The following is a 19788-nucleotide window of genomic DNA, read 5'->3' on the forward strand; positions in this document are numbered from 1 at the left end:
TTAGATGTTCATGATTTAATTGAAGTATACTGATGTCCGATCTAATTTTGTTATATAGTGAATGAATTGGCATGTCTGAGGAGTGTTCTACTGTCCAGAGTAATTTACGCCAAGTGAATGGGGATAAAAATCTGCTGCGGTGCGCCCCACCTCGTAGCATTGATGTAAACTTGTAGTAGATAGCTGTGCACTGCACACGTTGTTTATCAAATCTGTATGTATTTAGCCCGTAAGGCAATTACGTCACGCCGGTTGCGCATGCGCTAAAGATCCTTAAAACGTGCACAACTGAAGATGTGCTCGCGATCCTGATGCCAAGTTTCACGGAGTCTAAAGGAGTAGCAATGTAGCATAGCGCGGTAGATTTGTGCCGTGTATTTCAGGTTACCGCATCTACGTTATGTTTCACAGCACTCAATGAAAAATAACCAATAAATCCGCAAGGTGTCAAAAGTTAGAGTGTTCACATGCTCTTAACAGCGGTCGCCACTGGTGAAGAATGTGCACGGCAGGAGAAGAATTGGTCTAGAAGCAAATCAAATGTTAATAAGGACCACGCGAGACGGTGGTGCCTGCTATCACAGGGAGCTCGCGCTGAGTCTGTGTTCGTCCTTCCTCCCGCAGGCGGCTCCGCTGTTGCTGTCACTGCTGCTGCTGTCGGGGGCGGCGCGCGCCCAGCACGGCCCCGGCGGCAACCCTGGCGCCGGTCCTGCCCCCGGCCAGGACGCAGCGCGCGCGCCACCGCCACCCGCCATCCTGCTGCACCGCCAGGCTCTCACCACGGACGGCGCCTTCAACTTTGCGTTCCGCGCTGAGAACGGCCTGCAGCAGGGCGAGAGCATTGCGCCCGACGGCAGCCGCCGCGGGGCCTACTCTTACGTCGACCCTAACGGCCGGACCATCAGCGTGCGTTACACAGCCGGCAAGGACGGTTTCAAGGTAACTGTATCGTCCGAGCTCTCTCGCAGAATGCGGGAGCCGTGAGCTGTGATCGATAATGGGTTTATTTATTTATTTGTTATTTTCTTTTAGTCAGTCATTACACACAAGAACACACCAAATACTGCACACAAATTTGCACGAATGTAGCACATAATACACTCTAAAACAAAAAACGAGGCGCTAAGGAGGAATTATCCGAATGGGACGAAAATCGGTAGATGTGCCGTATATCTACAGACAAACAAACGATTACAGTTTCAGACAAACTGGATAATTTATTCGTGAGCAAGAGCTTCACAAGCTGAGCAAGTTAATAACGCACTGGTCAACATCTCCCCTTCAAGCAAGTAGTTATTCCACTTGGTATCGATTGCTAGAGTCGTCGGATATCCTCCTGAGGGATGTAGTGCCAAACTCTGTCCAATTTGTACGTTAGTCCATCAAAATCTCGAGCTGGATGGAGGGTCCTACCCTTCATGCTCCAAACGTTTTCAGTTGGCGACTCCTGCGACCTTGCTATCCAGGGTAGAGTTTGGCATGCACGATGACAAGCTGCACAAACTCTCTCCATGTGTGGGTGGACATTATCATGCTGAAATGTAAGCCCAGAATGGCTTGCCATGAAGGACAGCAACACGGGGCATAGACGATCGTCAACGAACTGCTGTCCTGTAATGGTGCCATGGATGACAGCCAAAGGTGTCATCCATGAAAAGAAATGGCATACTAAACCATCACTCCCGGTTGTGGGGCCATATGGCGGGCGACAGCTAGGTTCGTATCCTGCCACTGTGTGGGGCATCTCCATACACGTCTTTGGCCTGGCATCTCATTGACTGGTGTAGAATTGTCTTTCGTGACGAGTCCCACTTCAATCTGAGCCCCAATGACTAGCGAAAACATGTCTGGAGACATTCCAGACAGTGGTGGGATACCAATCTGAATGTCACCTGCCTTACAGCCTGACAACCGGGACTGATGGTCTAGCATACCATTTTTTTTTCATAACAGGACCCCTTTGGCTGTTAATTCACAGCAACCTTACAGCACAGCAGTATGTCGACAATATTCTACGCCCCGTTTTGTTGCCCTTCATGGCAAGACTTCTTGGGCTTACATTTCAGTAAGATAATGCCTGTCTGCACACAGCGAGAGGTTCTACTGCTTCTTTCGTGCTTGCCAAACCCTGTCTTGGCCAGCAAGGTCGCCGAATATCTTCCCAATTGAGAACGTTTGGAGCATTATCGGCAGGACCCTCCAACCAGCTCGGGATTTTGCGGATCTAATGTGCCAATTCTGCAGAATTTGGCACAGTATCTCTAAGAAGGACATCAACAACTCTACCAATCAATGCTAAGCTGAATAATTGCTTGCTTAAGGGCCAGAGGTGGGCCAGTGTAGTACTGACTTGCTCAATTTGTGAAGCTCTTTCTCTTGAATAGATCATCCAATCTTTCTGAAATTGTAATCATTTGTTTGTCCCATCAAACGATTTCTGTTCCATTAGGACAATTTCTTCATGGTGCGTCATTTTTTTTGTCTTAGAGCGTATTTTAACGTAATTTCAAATGTGTTAATATAACTAAGCAGTATGGAGTTTAGGGGTGGTGGTGGTGATGGGGGCGGGAGGGGTGTTCTACACAAACAAAACAAATTGTAATAATTTTTAAAGGAAAGAAAAAACTACTTCTTCATCCTATTGTTTGGCGATATGGTGCACATATATATATGTTCATCTGGAATCCAGAAAGCACATGCTATTGTTCTACTACACTATGCTGTATTGCTGGATCACAAATTTTTCAATTTATAATCCCAATCTACACTACTATACAACACTAAATTACGCAGAAGTCCATTACACTACTGTGCTTGATATCAGACCAAAGCTAGGTACCTCATTTGTCTGAACATCTAGGCCCCAGCATGCTGAGGCACAACTCAGGATTCACAGGGGCTGTGTTTCTTTTCCACCCAAAGTTCAGAGATTGGGTGATGGCTGTCAGGATCTCAGGATATCCTTCCTCGTCCTCCTGAGACTCATCTCCTCACTGCTTCCGGAAAGTCATTGTAGTAGGATGTTCTGCCACGGCACATTTTTACTGTCATGGTGTATGGCCTCTTCTTACTTGTCTCTCAACCATGTACGCTCGTAGTTCATAACCCGATATTCTAGAGAGTCCAATCTGTGCCACAGTTGTATTGTATTGTATTGTATGGAACTGGGGACCTAGAAACGGCGGAGAGGCTTTGTCCCTGCCGTAGCCCTCAGTGGTTCACAACCCAACACCAGGCTACAGCAGTCCACTCACCCCACCTCCACCTCACACCAAACCCATGGTTATTATGCAGTTCGGCCCCCAGTGGAACCCCCGGGAACATTTCACACCAGATAAGTGTAACCCCAATGTTTGGGTGATAGAGTAATTATGGTGTATGCACACATGGAAAAAGTGTTTGTGCAGCAATTGCCGACATAGTGTAACTGAGGCAGAATAAGGGGAACCAGCCCTCATTCGCTGAGGCAGATGGAAAAATGCCGAAAAAACCATCCACAGACTGCCGGCACACCGAACGTTGACACTAATCTGACGGGCGAATTCGTGCCAGGGACCAGAACGCCTTCCCGCCAGGAAAGCAGTGCATTAGACCACACAGCTAATTAGGTGGGCTGTGCCACCGTTACTAATTCCTTATTATGTTATAGGCCACTGTACTACCAGAAAAGTTGCTGTCCTGATCTGTAAAATCTTGTTAACGGCTCACTGCCAGACGATGGGGTTAAGGATGCTAATTGCTCCATATTTAAAAGTGTTTGTGGTGTGTTGCCATGTTTTTAATAAGTGGGTGGGATATGGGCCATGTCCCAACAGCTCCTTTGATCAGAAGGAAGTATGTTGTTCTGGATCTTTCCTTTATGTTAGGAATGAACTGGTAAGTTCTCCACCCTGTTTCTGCCCTGTCCCAGATATCTTGCTATTCTCTATCAATGCATTCATTTATTTCTTTATTCGATTTGGCTTTATTCATCCTTTCAGAGCTAGTATTGTGCACCTCTCTTTCATACAGCTAGCTCCATAGGTAGGAATCCTAGTATCACCAGCAGCACCTCAGTTGGTATTGTCCTACACGTGCTTGTCAAGTGTCAAGTGCAAGAGTACACTTCTCTGTGCTTGCTGTAGAGCCTGTACTGTCCTTACCTATCTGGCTTTATGCACCCAAACACTCAACCTGTAACCCTCAGCAGCGATTAAGATTGTGCTGTGAAACATTTTTATTGTACTTAATGGCAGCTGAAAACTCTGACCAGTTGTTACTGTTTTGTTTAGGATTTTAACGCCTGTCTGGCAGACAGTATGCACGAAAGTTCTGCTTTTCATCAATGTTAATTCAAAGATACCTACATAAATGGATGATAATTTTATTTCTCCTCATTCCTATTAATAAATTTCACTATTTACTTTTTGTTTAGGTCCCTTCATCACAATTTTGTATGCATAACTACTAAATGAATTGTTACTGAAAAAGAGGGTAATTGATCCATATCTTTATTTGTCACTTCCTTTATTTTTTGCCCTATTTCTCTAACCTAGATTAGATTAGTGAAAACTAATTGAAAATTATTTTTGTTTTTATTGGCTGATCATTTATCTTCAGTATGTGCCAAATGTAACTAATTTATATCGCTTCTTTATCATTGCATTCTACTTCAATGGCACTCTGTACAAATTTCTAATCATGTAATAATAGACTATGATAACTATATTTTTCCTTTCAGCCTGTCAGGGAATTCCATGGTTATATTATATTACAGTGATGAATAGTACTGTAAACTAGATATAAAGGAATTAAATACATTAGCTGCCAGTAGCCATTGATTTATATCAATGGGTCAAATTGAAAATTTGTGCTGGATCGGGGTTTGAACCTTGGTCTCCTGCTTACTAGGCAGATGTGCTGACCACTACGCCATCTGGATACATGTTTGATCCTGATTCTGCACAAATTTTCAACTTGTCCCATTGATATAAATCAGTGACCACCAACAATTAATGTCTTTTAATTCCTTTGTGTCTTGATTCATAGAGGCTGCAGGATCAAAATGATGTCTGCTATTTCAAACAAGTCTGGCTAAAAATATGATTTAACAGCAACTTCAATGTTACTGTTGCATTATTACTTGTTATTGAGAGGCAATTATGTACACAGGTGCTGGAAGGCGAGCCATCACCTGGTGCTGCTGCACCACCTCAGCAGTTGCAGGCTCGACCACAGCCTCAGCTGGCATACCAGCAGCAGCCACAACCACAACTGGCCTATCAGCCACAGCCACAACTGCGGCCTCAACCACAGCTGGCATACCAGCCCCAGCCACAGCCACAGGCGCAGCTTGCATACCGTCAGCCACAGCAGCCAGCAGTCTACCAGGTACTCTGCTGCCATCTATTTCAAAACAACCAAAGCAAAATTTTAGACCTAATAATTCTACAGAAGCAACAACAGTTATACAATACACCCAGTTCCTGAGATCAAAGAAGTGAGACATTTCACAATGGATGTTGGTTCATTGCTAACTGCAAATGGCCCGACGCTGTTTACCAGCACGCATCCCCGTTGAATCTCAAACATTATAAGACGAACCTAAATTGTCTTTCAATCATTATCAGATGAGATAATTCAATTCTCTCGTATTACTGGAGGCCCATCATCTTTAGTATGTGTATGGTTGTCTTTTCTTGTAGCACATAAATACAGGTATTCCTAACAGAGTTTTTACTTCAACTGGATTTGTCCGATGAGCATTCCTTTCTCGGGAATAATGTCTCTACTCTTCAAATATCTTCTTATTACTGTATACAGCAATGCTAGAGAACTCATTGTTGAAAAAGCATTCCAGCAGTCCATTAGTGTTCTCTGTGGCAGCTTCCACACCTGGTAAGTGACTGACAATGTTTTGCCATTGAAAGTCAACATTTTATGGTGAACACACTTGACAATTTTGTACAAGTTTTTCTGCCTTGAAAACATTTGTCAACATGATTATCACTATCACTAGAGTCCACTTCTGGCTCACTGATTGTGTTTTCTGTTCATGTTTCCACACCATCTTCTTCCACCGGATTCATCATCTCCCTCTATAGCTGGAATGCAGTGTGTACCTGTCACATGCATTTTCCAGACTTAAGAACCTCTATGAGGCCATTTTAACTGTTACCAACAGCTATTACTAACAAATATTAAAAACTACTAGATTAAATAAAAACAGAATATTTACCTTTAGTGTGGTGAAGATCACATGGAATCTAGTAAGCTCCAGTGATGCAACACTGGGAACGTCATCTTCTCTCCAACACTGTATTGTAACTAATTTGGTGTATGAAAATGAAGTCCCATGCCTCTTGACAGACCATAAGGGAACAATGCAGGAGACCCGCACCGCTGTAGTATGCAAGGTCCTAATGCAGGTGGTTTGCTGTTGCCTTCCTCTGACCATAATGAGGATAAATGATGATGATGAAGACACCACAACAATACCCAGTTATCTTGGGGCAGGTGAAAATCCCTGTCCCCACCGGGAATTGAACCTGGGATCCCATGCTCGAGACGCGAGAACATTACCACGAGACCAAGAGCTGCAGACTTAATTTGGTGTAGATGAGCAAAATTATGTGAATTTAGTTAACTGGAAGGTATATGGTGCCACTAGTCTGCCAGTGTGTCTGTTAAACAATAATGAGTAAATAGTGTGCCTGGCATTGTAAGATTCCATGTGATCACTCCAAGGTTAATTTGGGCTTCATATCATGGCCTTAATACCAGTCACCATAATCTCTGTTAAATTTTGTTGCCTTTTAAAACTTCAAACATAGATTCTGTGAAGGAGAAAGCTCAAGACTACTAATGCCAGCCGCATACTTTTATATTTATTATAGGCTGACATATATTCATCTCTTCCTCCATAATTCCCTCTTAAAGCAGGCCTTTATCTAACATCTCATACTGACTTCCTTGTACTTCATCCTGCCTTAGGAATATTTTCTCATCGCTCTTTTGTATTATGAGCTGTGTCAAGTATTTCTTGCCCTCTTGGATTAATTCTTTATTGATGGCTTTTTGCACGTTGTCTCTTCAGTTCCTATATTGTTACTACTGTCTTACCTAAATTTTTTAAAAATAGTTTTTTCCTCCCTACCTTTGTTATCTACAATGTTGACTGCTTCCTCCATCCTCACATAAAATATTCAAATTCCATCATCCTCGTCAGACTCTGTTTCTCCCATGTCAATTTCCTTTTCTTCTCATTTCACCCCTGTGGTTGAAGATGTAACTATTTTGTTATCTGTGCCGTCACCTCATAGTATTTCTTTCCAATCATCTTCCGTTGAGTCATTTTCTAATTCCTCTTTGAACTCTAGCCTGTCTAAATCCTCTTCACTGTCTGGCTCATCTTTCTCCAGTACTTTCCCTATTACCAACTTATCCTACAATATCTTCCAGTCCACCTGAAACCATATTGCATAATTCCTCTTCCCATTTGGCTAATGTCTCTTTTGGGCACTTATTTTCCACCTGAGCCACATTATCAACTTTAATTGCATTCTCTCCCTGAGATCTGTATTCCAGTGTATTGTTTACAGACTTGTGATTGATTTCCTTCTCCTCTTTCCCTATGATCAAATAGAATTTCAGTAAGGGATTCCTAGACAACTCTTCTCCACTGATTCCATAAACATCAACAATTACTTGTTTAATTCATTCTGATTAACCCTTCTTCCTTCCTCTTCTAAATTCCCTGAAATATGTGTCTGTACATGTGCCCGGTTTCACATGACTCACAATAAATAAACTCACCCCAATTCTGATAGTTCTTTTTCTATTCAATTTTGACCTCCTACTTTTCTTTACCAGTACACACCACCAGTAAAACTTATTTGACCATTTCTTATTTTTGACCCTAGATGAGCCTTTTACTGATGTGGAGAGTTGTTTTACTGATAAACTCTAATTATATCCACCTCAATAATATCCTCAACCTCTTCCTCCTCTCATTCCTGTACACATCTAAACACATCTCATTCTAAAAATATTATCTGCTTTCTCTTCTTTGGGTCTCCCTACTACGCCACATATCTATCTTATTATTAGACTCAAAAGTGGCTCAAAATCAAATTTCATTAGACTCACATACTTTTCCACTTTTCTCGGTAACCTCTACTGTATGGGATAGATTAAATGTTTCTCACACATTGGCAGATTTATATTATACACAATTCTAGACAATCTTGCACTGTATTCCTTCATGGAATAGCATGAATTTTGTCAATACTCATACTGATGATTCTTGGAACCACAATCATTGTTCTCCTTGTTGATCTTTTTCAACCAATATTTAGCCCTGAATTGCATAATCAAGTCTCAGAATGTATTGCTCCCTCCTACTGCTTTAACTGCCCACTCTCAAACATCTCCAGCAACTGAAATTTTTTTCCTCAGTATCAAGCTCCTACATTCATTTATGAGTACCGCTGGAGGCAAGTTACATTTAGAATAAAATTTCTAATCATGATTGGTAACCCCTTGATGCCAATTAGTGATACTCCAAGGATGGCTCCATCCCGTAGTACTATTTTCCAGTGATTCTACTTTTACCTGGATTCCAGAAGTATCTATCCTTAAACTGTACTACCTGTTCCCCAAATTTCCTGTCAACTTGCTTTATAGTCCCCTCCAGAACACTAGCCTCTTCCTTCCATCATTTCAGAACGAATTTTAGAAATCTCTTTCTCAAGATTTTCTTTCATTGCTTCCCAAAGGTTCATGATTTTGATGGTCAGTTTCTCATCTACCTCAGCTATCTGTCATGTTAAACTGATTTCAGTTACATCTATTTGCTGATTTACCTTCTTTTTAACAGATTTGACTTCCTTGCTGACTATCTCAATTTTCACCTCAAAATCCGTTAATCCGTTTTCGTGGCAACGAATTCCTTCAAGAAGTCTAAGCCTCTTCATAGATTCCCCCATCTCTACTCTCTTCTTATAGATTAAGGTCTGCCTTTAGAAACCTGGTATTACCTTGCATTGTATTATCTAATACTTGTTGCAGCATTACATTTGTGTCCATGTAGCAATGATTACCTCAGTCTGACTTTCATCTAAATAATTTGGTTCATCTTTGACTTCTACTGTACCCTCTGGCCTCTCCTTCTTCACTCCCATTCAACCTGATCTCCACGCACGATGACAGAACAGCAACAACGAAAGACAATTCTTAACTTCTTGCAAGAACTCAAGCCCACACTTACACAATAATAACAGAAGTGTTGTAACTGCGACTGGGATGGTCGCGGGGTTAAAATGACAAAAGTGCGGTGGGACCCGTAGAGAGGCCCACAAACAACAACACAATGGGAGAGGACGGACATGACCAATGAAGGACAGAACGAACAACAACAAGATTGAACAACGGAGTCACAGAAAACGTAACAAACACGTCTAATCATACACAGAACAAGTAAGTAAGCTGTCTAACGCGAGGGGATGTGTCCACAGATGTATGCGAGGTTAGACTGACTGGCTGAGTGAAAGGTAGGCACTTAAGTACTCTATCGGGGGTGCTGCTATTGGCCGCTGTAACTACGTGTTCCACTGTGGCGCCCTCACACTAAAAGCGGGCCAGGAGGCGCGCGCCGCCACAGCTTACGACGCGATGGTGCAGAGACCTCTAGGGGTCTTCGACATCCATGACGTCTGGCGCGGATTCAAATTCCGCGGCACGCGGTACCAGATCCCTCCCCCCTGAAACTTGTGCGTAGGGGCGGAAACGCCCCAGACGGTGCCGAGGTGGGCAGCAGTAGGAAAAGGAACTGGGTGCATCAACCGCAACTGGCGGGGTGGTAAGGGACGCCTGAGGTATCCATGACAGCCGATCCAGAGACCAGGGCAGGGGAGGGAGCCGCCGATCCACCCGGAGGCGGAGAGGGCCGGCGGCAGGCCCGTGGGGAGACGGCAACCGTAGGCAGGGGCGGCGACTCGAGGACCACGTCCATACCTGAAGGAGGTAGGGAAAGGGGTGGTGGCAGCGTGAGTCTCATGGGAGCACGAGGGCAGAGCTGATTATGATGGTGGTGCTCCAACCCTTTCGATGTCTGCACCAACGTCACACGCCGCCCATGGGCCGCGACGACCGTGGCAGGTGTCCAACTTGCCTTGCGCCTGTAGTTGCGGGCCCACACGGCCGTGCCAAGGGTATAACGATGCGAGGGCCGGGAGTGGGGGCGGGAGGATGATGGCATCAGCAAATGGAGCACGGTCCGCGGCTGCCGCCTATGGAGAAGCTCTGCCAGACTGCGTCTGTCAATTGGCGTAGTGCGATAGGTGCTCAAAAACAGGGTAAGGGCGACGTGGTTGGAGATGTGTAGACTGCTTTAGTCAACTGGTATTTAAAAGTGCGGACAAGCCTCTCCGCCGCGCCATTGGACGAAGGGTGGAAAGGGGGGCTACGGATATGTTTGATACCGTTGGCCAGACAGAAGTTGTGGAAGGAGGACACCTTGAATTGGGGACCATTATCGGAGACCAATGTGTGTGGCAGGCCTTCAATGGTGAGAACCTGGGCCAGGGCCGTGAGTGTAGCCTCTGTGGTGGTGGATGCCATGCAGACAACATATGGGTATTTGGAGTAGACGCCAATGATGAGTAACCACATGGACCCCAAAAACGGGCCCGCAAAATCGATATGGATGCGATCCCAGGGCCGGCGAGGCACAGGCTATGGCGCAAACAACTGAGGGGCGCTTGCCTGGTGACATGCACAGGCAGTGCACCCATGGACCAGGCACTCAATATTGCCATTGATGCCGGGCCAATACACATGCCGGTGAGCCAAAACTTTCATATGGGACATACCCCAGTGCCCGCGGTGTAACAAACCGAGCACCTGAAGCTGCAACTCTGGAGGTATGACCACCCTGTGGGCATCCGACTCCGTGGCCAACAGAAGGACATCATCGACCACGGAGAGCCTGTGGGTCAGGTGGCGCCAGGGGCTGAAACTGGACTGCATCTGACGAGTAACATAGGACGGCCACCCGTGGACCACATAGTTGAGAACCTGCCGTAAGACAGGATCACGGCGGGTAGCTGCAGCAATGTGAGCAGCCATAAGAGGCATACCGTCCAGCGCATTCTGGTGGGTGGAATCAATGTGAAAGCAGAGGACCTCCTGCTGGTCAAAGGCAGGATCGAAGCCTGCTGGGAGACGTGACAAAGCGTCCGCATTAGCATCGTGGGCAGTGGGCTTATACCGGATGGTGTAAGTGTAATTACGTAAAAACAATGCCCAGTGCTGGAGACGTTGAGCCGTCCGCTCTGGAAGGTGAGAGTGAGGTCCGAAAAGTGGAACCAAGGGTTTATGGTCTGTCAAGAGGGTGAACTTTGCCCCAAAGAGATAGGTGTGAAATTTTTGGACGGCGAACACGATCGCCAGGGCCTCCTTTTCAATCTGGGAGTAGTTCCGTTGAGCTGGGGTCAAAGTCTTCGAGGCATAAGCGATGGGCTGTTTGGAGCCATCGGCATCCCGGTGCGCAAGGACAGCCCCAACGCCGTATGCCGACGCATCAGCTGCCACAACCAAGGGGCGGTCCGGAGAAAACGGAGTAAGGCAAGGGGGTGGACTTCAGCATTGCCTTTAAACGGAGAAAAGCCTGGTCACAGGCTGAAGACCAAACAAAAGGTACCCCTGTGCGACGCAAGTGATTGAGCAATGGAGGCAGCCTGGAGCAAGAACTTTAAGTAATAAGTAACCTTGTCCAAAAACACCTGCAGTTCAGATAAGTCCTTGGGACGAGGAAGGGCCTCAATGGCCGCGACATTATGACCCGAAGGGCGAATGCCATCTTTGCTAAGTTAGTGGCCTACGTATTCCACTTCTGGTTGAAAAAAACAACACCTGTCCACCCGACAGTGTAAACCAGTAGACTGCAGAGCGTGAAATAAGGCGCTGAGGTTTTGCAAATGTTCCTGCTGGGAACGCCTGGTGACCAAGATGTCATCCAGATAATTCACACAGGCAGGGATAGGCTGCGTAAGCTGCTCCAGGAATTGCTGGAAAATGGTCGGTGCCGAAGAGACACCAAAGGGAAGGCGCTTGTACTTACACAATCTGAAAGGTATGTTGATAACCATGATGTTCTGAGATTCGGCGTCCAAGGGCAAATAGTGGTATGCCTCAGCCAGATTGATCTTGTAATAATACTCTCCCCCGGCAAGCTTGGCAAGAAGGTCTTCCTGTCAGGGAATGGGGTAAGTGTCAACAAGGGACTGAGCATTGACTGTAGTGCCGAAGTCCCCACACAGCCGAAAGGACCCATTGGGTTTCCGTATGACCACCAGTGGTGTCGCCCATGCACTGTAAGTTAGAGGCTCCAGCACGCCAGTGGCCTGGAGCCGATCAAGTTCCTGCTTGACCGCTGGCCGTAAGGCCACCGGAAGGGGCCAGGCCCGCAAAAAGCGAGGTTGTGCGTCTGGCCATAGGTTGATGTGCACCTGAAAGCCAGAAGCACATCCGAGATCCGGTGCAAACAATGACGCAAAAGCGGAGCACAGATCGTCCAAGTCCTGAAATGGAACAGTGGTGGAAACGACCTTAACTTCGTCAGAAATTGAAAAGCCAAACAGTTGAAACGTATCGAGGCCAAAAATATTTGAAGCCGACAGATGGTCGACGACAAAGAGGGTAAGGAGCCGGGGAACATGCTTGTATGTCGCCTGGACGACAAACTGCCCATGAAGGGGAATGGAACCGTCTCCGTAGGCGACCAAATGGCGAGAGGGAGGCGACAACGCAGGAGAGCCCAGCCGGGTAAACGTCGCCATATTAATCAGTGAGACGGTGGCCCCAGTGTCGACCTGAAAAGTGACATCCTCTGTGAAAATGCAGAGTGTGGGGAAAAGCTTCTGCACTGATGGGTTATCCTGTGGGATGACTGATTGCAGAGCATGGACGGTATCTGGAGGCCCAGGAGGGGCAGGACTGGAGTGAGTTGAGCGACTACGACAAATCAATTGGATGTGGCCCTCCTTGTTACACAGCATGCACGTTTTCCAGCGGTGGGGACAGTCAGCCTATGAATGGGCAGTAAAGCACTGTGGGCAAGATAAAAGAGGGCCGCACGACCGGCGACGAGGGGCGACCAAAGGCGCCGATGCCATAGAGACGTCAGACAATGAGGAGTCCCGACGGCGCTGGCCTCTGTCGGCCGGGCCACGTCGATGGCACGAGGGCGGAACCCGCCCTGACACCGCGATTGCTGCCACCTGCGGTCATGCCATAAGAGGCTCGTTAGCCGCTTGATCATTTTCAAAGGATTGGGCAATACGGAGAATCTCTTCCAAGTAGGGGTTGTCGAGTTTCAGCGCTGCAGTATGGACCTCAGGATCGGGAGCCAGCTGAACCACCACATCTCGGATTAGGGAGTCCGCATACGAAGCCTTACACTGCTGATTGGTGCATGTAAAATTGCAATGACGGCTGAGACCCTGCAAGTCCGTGACCCAGGAACGATACGATTGACCAGGCTGTTTATGGTACTGGTGGAACTCCAGCCGAGAGGTGACCACATGGCAGCTTTGGGAGTAATAGTTTGTCAGCAAAAGGCAGATCTCCTGGAAAGAGAGAGCCACAGGATCTGACAACGGTGCCAACTTGCGGAGAAGAAAGATCGTGTCCGGAGAGGCCCAAGACAAAAACAACGATCGCCGCAAGGAGTCGTCCATGGCATGAAAAGCCGTGAAATGTTGTTTCATCCAATGTAAGTAGGTTTCCCAGTCCTCTTTAGTGTCACTAAAGGGTGGAAACGACGGCGGACGCGGGAAAGCGTCGGACACCCGAGGACTATGAAGCTGTTGCGGTAACGTGTACGGGGCATCAACTTTGTCCGTTAGCAACTGCAGCAACTATTGTAAGATGTCTAACTGGAGCCGCTGCTGCTGCATGAGCTGCTGCTGTTGCTCCAGCAGACATACCAACTTCGCCTCCATACCAACAACGACCACCATTTACCTCGTCGTCAAGATGTTGCAACTGCGACCGGGACGGTTGCGGGGTTGAAATGACAGAACTGCAGCGGGACCTGTGGAGAGACCTGCGAACAACAACACAATAGGAGAGGACGGACATGACCAATGAAGGACAGAACGAACAACAAGAAGATCGAACAACGGAGTCACAGGAAACCTAACAAACACGTCTACTCGTACACAGAACAAGTAAGTAAGCTGTCTAACGCGGGTGATGTGTCCACAGACGTATGCGAGATTAGACTGGCCGGCTGAGCGAGAGGCAGGCGCTTAATTACTCTATCGGGGGCGCCGCTATTGGCCGCTGGAACCACGTGTTCCACTGTGGTGCCCTCACACTAAAAGCGGGCCAGGAGGCGCGCACCGCCACAGCTTACGGCGCGGTGGTGCAAAGACCTCTAGAGGTCTTCGACATCCATGACGTCTGGTGCGGATTCAAATTCCACGGCGCGCGGTACCAGAAAAAGTAGTGACAGCTTTTACTGATTTTACTGCTTACATTACTACTGAAAGAAATGCTACTGAGAATAAGTTTGGCTCCAGCAGCAAGCCTCAACACAGGTGTAACTGTTCAAGTGAATGACCATTACTACAGTTGTATGTATTTATGATGTCCAGTTACTTGAAGTCATCATGGTTCTGCTCTCCATGCAGTGATATCAAGCTGTGCATTACTTGCTCTCATCTTGAACCCTGCTCAGCGTTTGATCACAAAAGTACCAATGTTTTGAGTCCGCAATGTTTACGTCATTGGCAAAAGAAAAATACATAATTCAACAAACCAGTTATGAATATTATATTCCCCTGAATCATCAGAAACAGTTCTCAACCAGTGTTAGGCCTACATAAATAATGACCACTGTTAGATGGTGACACAGCAAGCTCATTCATTTATAGTTTGTTCCACGATATGGTAGCAATGTCGCATTAAATTGCCACCAGCTTTACAGTTGTGACTCTACCCTATACAGCCTAGACATTATGAGATGACATATCTCTTGTCTCTGCCTGGAGTCTCCCAAATTCGCAGTAGAAGTCTCACCAATGACGGCGGCTGGAAATGGTGTGTTGGGCACCAAGATGCATTGTGGCACCTCACTCATGTATAGCCTCTTACCATGTGACTGTCTCTCTGAATGCATTTTTGTTCAAATAAGGGAACAAAAAGAAGTTGTTTGGTAAGAAATCAGCTGAGTATGGAAAAGAGATATAAATTAAAAGTTTTTACCTCATCAAATAATCAAATTTTTTATGTTCTGTATGACAACAGGTATTGTCTTGATGACGCATGTCACATTTACAGTTGTTTTTGCTGATTTCATCAATCTCTGGTAAACAAACTGTTATATGCCACTGGTCATGACAATGTCTTATGTAACCAAATAAACAAGCAATGATTATCTTGCAAGGTCATCATGAATGACCCACTTTAGTTGGGTCCCTTTTGTGTTGGCTGCTGCTTGATTTCTGGCTTATATGAATATATCCAAGTTAAATCTCCTGTTACAATTTTGTATATGGATTTTGCATTTTCTTGGTTGAATTTTTTGACCATCTGTTTACATCAATAGACACAACCACATTTTTGAGCTATGGGAAACTAGTGCAAAATCTATCAGAAACAGGTCTTTTTGTCTAAATGATCACACAACAAACCAAAGAAGAGCGGCGCATTTCGTCACAGGGTTATTTGGTAACCGTGATAGCGTTACGGAGATGTTTAATAAACTCAAGTGGCAGACTCTGCAAGAGAGGCGCTCTGCATCGCGGTGTAGCTTGCTCGCCAGGTTTCGAGAGGGTGCGTTTCTGGATGAGGTATCGAATATATTGCTTCCCCCTACTTATACCTCCCGAGGAGATCACGAATGTAAAATTAGAGAGATTAGAGCGCGCACGGAGGCTTTCAGACAGTCGTTCTTCCCGCGAACCATACGCGACTGGAACAGGAAAGGGAGGTAATGACAGTCGCACGTAAAGTGCCCTCCGCCACACACCGTTGGGTGGCTTGCGGAGTATCAATGTAGATGTAGATGTAGACAAAAATGATTATATTGCAGTCTTCAATACTTCTAAGAGTGCATCTACTCCACAGTAAACCACATGCCAATCCTTTTCAACCATTTGCTCCGAAGGTGGCTACCAAACAATAAATGAAGCGAATCGAGGCATTGTTGTTACTTTAGAACATGGTAAGAAATCATCCAATGAAAAGTTTTACATGGAATTTCTATTTTTTTCACCGTACTACTTCTTTAAATGATCACAGTAAACAAACTACTTAGCCAATTCCTGAATTGCCAATGTTTTTAACAACAGCAAATGACACATTTTAAAACAATAGTAGTGTCACATCTCAATAGCATCATCTAGTGGTTGACTGCAAAAAGGTAAAAAAGTGATCTTCATATGTTATTTTAACCTTACATTTTTATTTTATGACTAGTATAAGTCAAGACGCATGATTACTGTACAAACTTTTTATAAAGTCTCTGTGACAAAGTGGTGACTTAACTGCTAATTACAAGCAGCTGACCAGCGTGATACCTTAGGTTCTGTTTTGTTGTAGGAAACTTGAAAATGAATGCTGGAGATCCGAAATCACTAGTGATACATTTTAATATCCAAGTGGACTTGGTGCTGCAAACTATAGACTCATCACTTGCTGTTACTCTGTGTCATCATGGAAATATTACAAGGGCGTAAAAAGTAGCTCATGCTTGTTGCTTTGTTCCACAGACAGCAGCTGCAACACCAAGGCCTCCACCGTCTCCAGCAGCTTACCAACCAGCTGTACGTGCACAACCTCTGCCGTACCCACAGCCTGTGCAGCATGCACAGCCTCCATATCAGGTAATCTCCTGGAATACACACACTTTACATATTTAAATGCCATCTGTGTCTCCTGTTCAGTCAGCAACTTTATAAAAACTTCTTAAGATAATATAGATTATGAATATATTGTCTGCATAGATTCATTATATTAATATTAAGCTCCGATGAAACAATTTTCCTACAGGCAACACCCAAAGCGGACAAAGATTTCTAAATGCCATTTTGAATTTTAAGAACTAGTTTGGAATTTCATGCGGCCTGTACCTTGCAGCAGGATTCTGTTTACAACGAAAGACGTACAAACTGCGATACAATGCACTGCAATGACAAATTGTTTAATCACTTTACTACAAACTGCATGGTGCCAATTTTATCCTTGGTTAATGTTTATTTAAACACAATAACACAGTGCCATCATTGTGTCCTAGGGAGTACTGAATTACATTTGTTTTATACATCTGGAAAGGAACAGAAACACAGTGATCACAGCTGGTGTAAGGAATCTACTTAGGTTTGTTTGTTATATTAGTATGAAGTTACCAACATGTGTTTTAAACATTGCATCAAAGAAATTATATCATCAAATAAAGGGCATAAATGTGTCTGGGACAATCTTATAACAGAAATAAATTCTATGAAAATTGGCCATTGCAGCCCCTCTCAAATTATATGGAAATATTTTCCTAGTCATTCCTAATAAGACACTTGTTCTTAAATTTCATCATCATGTTTTGCTAAGAAAAGAATCTTAACACTAATGCCTCACCACATGAAGCACTGGTTGACAGCTAGTTTTGGCTCTCGAGTACCTCAGATTATGAATCCTCTGTGTACAGCCTACCCGAGTTCCATTTATACATGAACCTCTTGTTCTTGGGAACATAACCCTTTACCCCACTGCAGATGATGACACACAACATATGCCTGTCCTGGCACAAAATCGCTCTGTATAGAACCAACAACTTTTGTTGCCATCCTATCAATTTCATTAAAAAGAGAAGATTCACATCACAATAAAATGGCCAATTGCTATTTTATATCCCTACTTTACCCTTTTTTTAAAGGTTCACCAATAATGTTTTATGCAGAGTTACAACTTTTCAGGAAAGATTAAAAATGATAGTCACATTCTGGGTCTCATACCCAAATTACAGAGAAGGCTGCCAGAATGTACCAAGTTTCCACAATATTTTGTGTACTGTGTACAGAATGTTATCAAAGTAATGGGTACATCTGAATATACAAGATTGATATATTTTCAGACCAACTGTAGTCTGTAGTACAGCTGTGATTCATGCAGAATAGTTGTATACAACTTGTTAATATTACTTTCACGAGTTTTGTTCATTCTTTATTTGGTGCAGAAACTAGTCTCATAAGTGAAGACGGTAGAGGAGATAAGCACCTGATAACTCATTTAAATGCACATAATGATGCTTTTTAAGGGTCCAATCACCTGACTACATAGAGGAAAAAAGGTCTAAACATCTTCGTTAGATGCAACAAAGAATAAACTAGTAATCATCACTTATCAAAATTTTAGTCTTTTGTTTTATGACAATATGATGTACATTCATTGAATTGTTAAATGATCATGATATTCAGAGAGCCTAATTATATTTCGTTATATATCTGTACAAAGCTTTCTAGTGGACTGAGCCCATTTGAAGACGGTAACTACTTGCCGAAACTGGTAATGTGAATATTTTTTATAAGTGTGATGTAATAAATTATCATACAAATAATGATTACATATTTCCAATTGGCAATATGTCAGTTTTTAAAAAGATATAAGGGATATTCCAAATTTATTTTTACACTTGACAGGTCCAAGTAACCCCACGTCCAGCACCTCCTGCTCCCCAGGGCAGTTTGGGCCTCTTCCGCTCAACTGCTCCAGCTACATTTCCACAGCAGCAGCACCAACAACAGGCACCACAACTACAGCAGACACCCATAGAGGAACCCCAGGAGGAACAGGACAATGGTCCTCACAGTTTTGGACAGGGATACTCGTTTGAGTTTCAGGGATAAGTGATGGGTTGTTAACAGTCTGACATTATATTGAAGTGCAACATATGTGTTCGTGTTCGTGTTCGTGTGTGTGTGTGTGTGTGTGTGTGTGTGTGTGTGTGTTTGTGTGCACACGCGTGCACGAATTAACATGTGTGTCTGCATGTATATGTACATGCATTTGTCCATTAAGTGGAAAAATGGGACATAAATTTCAAAATTGTGTCTAGTTGTTCACCTGGCTGGAATGGAAAATACCATAACTCATATTTTAAATTTTATGATGTTATCCTGTTTAATTAAATACCACATTACTTATATAAATTATGCTATCAGTGTTTTATTCACTGTAATATCAGTATAGTACTGAGAAATCCATTCTGCAGCAGCTATTGCAATATTTTTCTTATCAAATGACAGAATACATCTCTTCGACATTTTCTAAATTTGGCTCCAGAAATATTTATAGAAACAAGATCCTCTAATATTTTGGAAGTGACAAACCTTCTAATGTCTGGAAGGAACATGTGCAACTAACACTTAGCAGTGATCCATTTGCATACTTCTTATGCTCACGTACTGAAAAACAAGTTACTCAACATTCTGAGCCTTAAAAACAAAGTGAATTTTCTTCTTAGAATGATGAGTAAACTATATTTAAACAGCAGATTGACACATAGACTGTTAGATTTTAGCTACAGGATTAAGTCCTTTGGAGGAAAAGAAAGAGCACACACACACACAAACACACACACACACACACACACACACACACACAGAGCCACTTTCATCTCCATTGGCAGTCTACTATTAAATGCACCATTGTTGAACTCTGCCTCTATCTCGTGATTAACAGTCTATTCTAAAACTCATACTGTTATTTCATCCTGGATCTTTCATTGTTGAACCCCAAGTATTTGCC

General features: G+C 44.3%; 1 protein-coding gene across 1 annotated transcript in view; it reads left to right on the plus strand.

Annotated features, from left to right (window-relative positions):
- LOC124783274 (tyrosine-protein phosphatase non-receptor type 23-like) overlaps positions 1 to 19190 on the plus strand; it is a 165788-nt gene extending 146598 nt beyond the window's left edge. Inside the window, exons 3-6 of the mRNA XM_047254012.1 lie at positions 625 to 939; positions 5152 to 5370; positions 16758 to 16871; positions 18681 to 19190. Of these exons, the coding sequence (XP_047109968.1) occupies positions 625 to 939; positions 5152 to 5370; positions 16758 to 16871; positions 18681 to 18887 (855 nt within the window). The 3' untranslated portion in view covers positions 18888 to 19190. The remainder of the gene's footprint in view (positions 1 to 624; positions 940 to 5151; positions 5371 to 16757; positions 16872 to 18680) is intronic.
- Positions 19191 to 19788: the final 598 nt, after the last annotated feature.

Source organism: Schistocerca piceifrons, chromosome 1 (assembly GCF_021461385.2).
Source record: "Schistocerca piceifrons isolate TAMUIC-IGC-003096 chromosome 1, iqSchPice1.1, whole genome shotgun sequence".
NCBI classification, from domain to species: domain Eukaryota; kingdom Metazoa; phylum Arthropoda; class Insecta; order Orthoptera; family Acrididae; genus Schistocerca; species Schistocerca piceifrons.